The following is a 1,804-nucleotide window of genomic DNA, read 5'->3' as shown; positions in this document are numbered from 1 at the left end:
TTGTGGCCTGTGACATGGTCTCCTGTGGAGCAGTGTGTTTGCAGTCTGCTCTTGACCAGCTGAGCGGGGCAGGAGAAGGGCCGTGGAGACCCTGGGTATCCAAAGGGGGATTTGGAGGAAGGAGGCATGTTAGGTGACGTGTGACTGCTAGGGGTAGCAGGGATCATGCTGGGCTTGGTTGGTTCCTGCAGATCCAAGCCACATCCAGCCACATGCTTTGTGGAAAGTGGGCTGCCCTGCAGGCTGGCATACAGGTTCCTCCCTTGTTCCCAGAGCCAGGAGGCCAGGCTCTCAGGCTAGCATTGGCCCAGCACAGGGCCCTTTTCCTCCTGGTGCTCAGCTTCCCTGGCGCTGCTGTCCTCAGACAGGCGTGGAGCTCTGATGCTCCTTGCAGGACCATGGTCCGTGCTGGCTGTAGCTAACACGCAGGGTCCCTTGGAAGTGTGTGCCTCGTGCCCATCTCCTGCTAGCGAACTGGCAGATGGGTGCTTCCCCTGGCCAGGTTCTCCCCTTTGCTCCAGGAGATTTGTAGAGGCATTCCCCAGGGCCTGCCAAAGCAGCTGTCAGGGCTGGGGTCGGGCATCCTGGGTGTCCAGGTTTGGCTTTACTCACCTCTGCTTTGCTGCTCTCTGTGTACAGCCGCCTTTAAGAGCCAGTTCTCGGCTTGTTGTTGGCCATGTGTTTCCTGCCATAAGGGAAGTGGTGTGTGTTCCTGACAGGAGACAGTGTGTTTGCCTTTACGTCTGTCCCTGCAAGGGCTGCTTTTACTTGTTGTATGCCAAAAAGAGACTTATTCTCTTCGTAGAGGCTATGGGGACTCTTGGGGAGGAGAAGGGTTGTTGTTTCGTCCCCTGGTGTCTTGCAGGGAAGTCTCTCAGGGGACCTGTGTGGCCCTGGGCTTGTATCCAAGGTTTACGCTGAGCTCTCTCCAGCTCTCCTCATGCTGCGTTATTGGGCACAGTCTCCTCGTGTTTGTACAAGCAGCTCCTCTCTGCTACCCTGGCTCTTCTCCCTGTGCTGGCAGCAGGCTATGGGGGTTTTGCATGGGTTTGTGGTTTAGCATGGGAATAAAACCTACAGAGCCTGGCTTGGCTTCATGGGCATACGTTGACCAGATCCAAGGGCTGGTGTGAGTTATTGCAATCTCTCCTTCCCCAGGACGCACTGAAACCAGCGTTTACTGTCACCAACCTGCCGGGGACGACGTCCACCATCCAGACAGCCCCCACCACCTCGACCTCCATGCAGGTCAGCAGTGGCCCGTCATTCCCCATCACTAATTACCTTGCACCAGTGTCTGCCAGCATCAGCCCCAATGCCGTCACCAGTGCCAACGGGACAGTGCTGAAGACTACCGGAGCTAATCCAGTGACATCTGGGGGCCTCATGCCGATACCCACCGGCTTCACCCTCATGTCAGGTCAGTGCCTTTAGGGGCTGAGGACTGCATCCTTCCATTCCTGCACCTAGAGTGTGTTGCTGCCTTCTCCAGAGGAGAGGAGACCTAGTGGCAGGAGGAAGCAGAGTGGCTGCTGCTGTCGGGAGAACTTGACTGGGATTTCTTGCTTGAGCTTGAAAAGGGTCATGTTGTGACTGTTTCCTTAGAGTTCTGCTAGCTGGCCCTGCTGCTGGGAAGGGCTGTGGTGGCAGGGAGCTGAGCTGGAACCCCAGGGCAGCACCGAGAAGCCTGGAGGGAGTGAAAAGAGCTGGTGGTGACAAAGCCTTTCTTTCTCCCTCCTTTTGGCAGGGGCTTCCCTGTCTCCGGGGACCCCTACCATTCCTCTCGCTCCGTTACAGCCGCACC

At 57.2% G+C, this 1,804-nt stretch overlaps 1 protein-coding gene across 1 annotated transcript in view; it reads left to right on the top strand.

The window, feature by feature from the left end:
• SRF (serum response factor) overlaps nt 1-1,804 on the top strand; it is a 10,698-nt gene that overhangs the window by 4,911 nt on the left and 3,983 nt on the right. Inside the window, exon 2 of the mRNA XM_010165157.1 lies at nt 1,159-1,420. Coding sequence (XP_010163459.1) covers nt 1,159-1,420 — 262 coding nt within the window. The remainder of the gene's footprint in view (nt 1-1,158; nt 1,421-1,804) is intronic.

Source organism: Antrostomus carolinensis, unplaced genomic scaffold (assembly GCF_000700745.2).
Source record: "Antrostomus carolinensis isolate BGI_N321 unplaced genomic scaffold, ASM70074v2 scaffold36213, whole genome shotgun sequence".
NCBI classification, from domain to species: Eukaryota; Metazoa; Chordata; class Aves; order Caprimulgiformes; family Caprimulgidae; genus Antrostomus; species Antrostomus carolinensis.
Note: the sequence above shows the minus strand (reverse complement) of the source record. Positions and strands in the feature narration are given on the sequence as shown.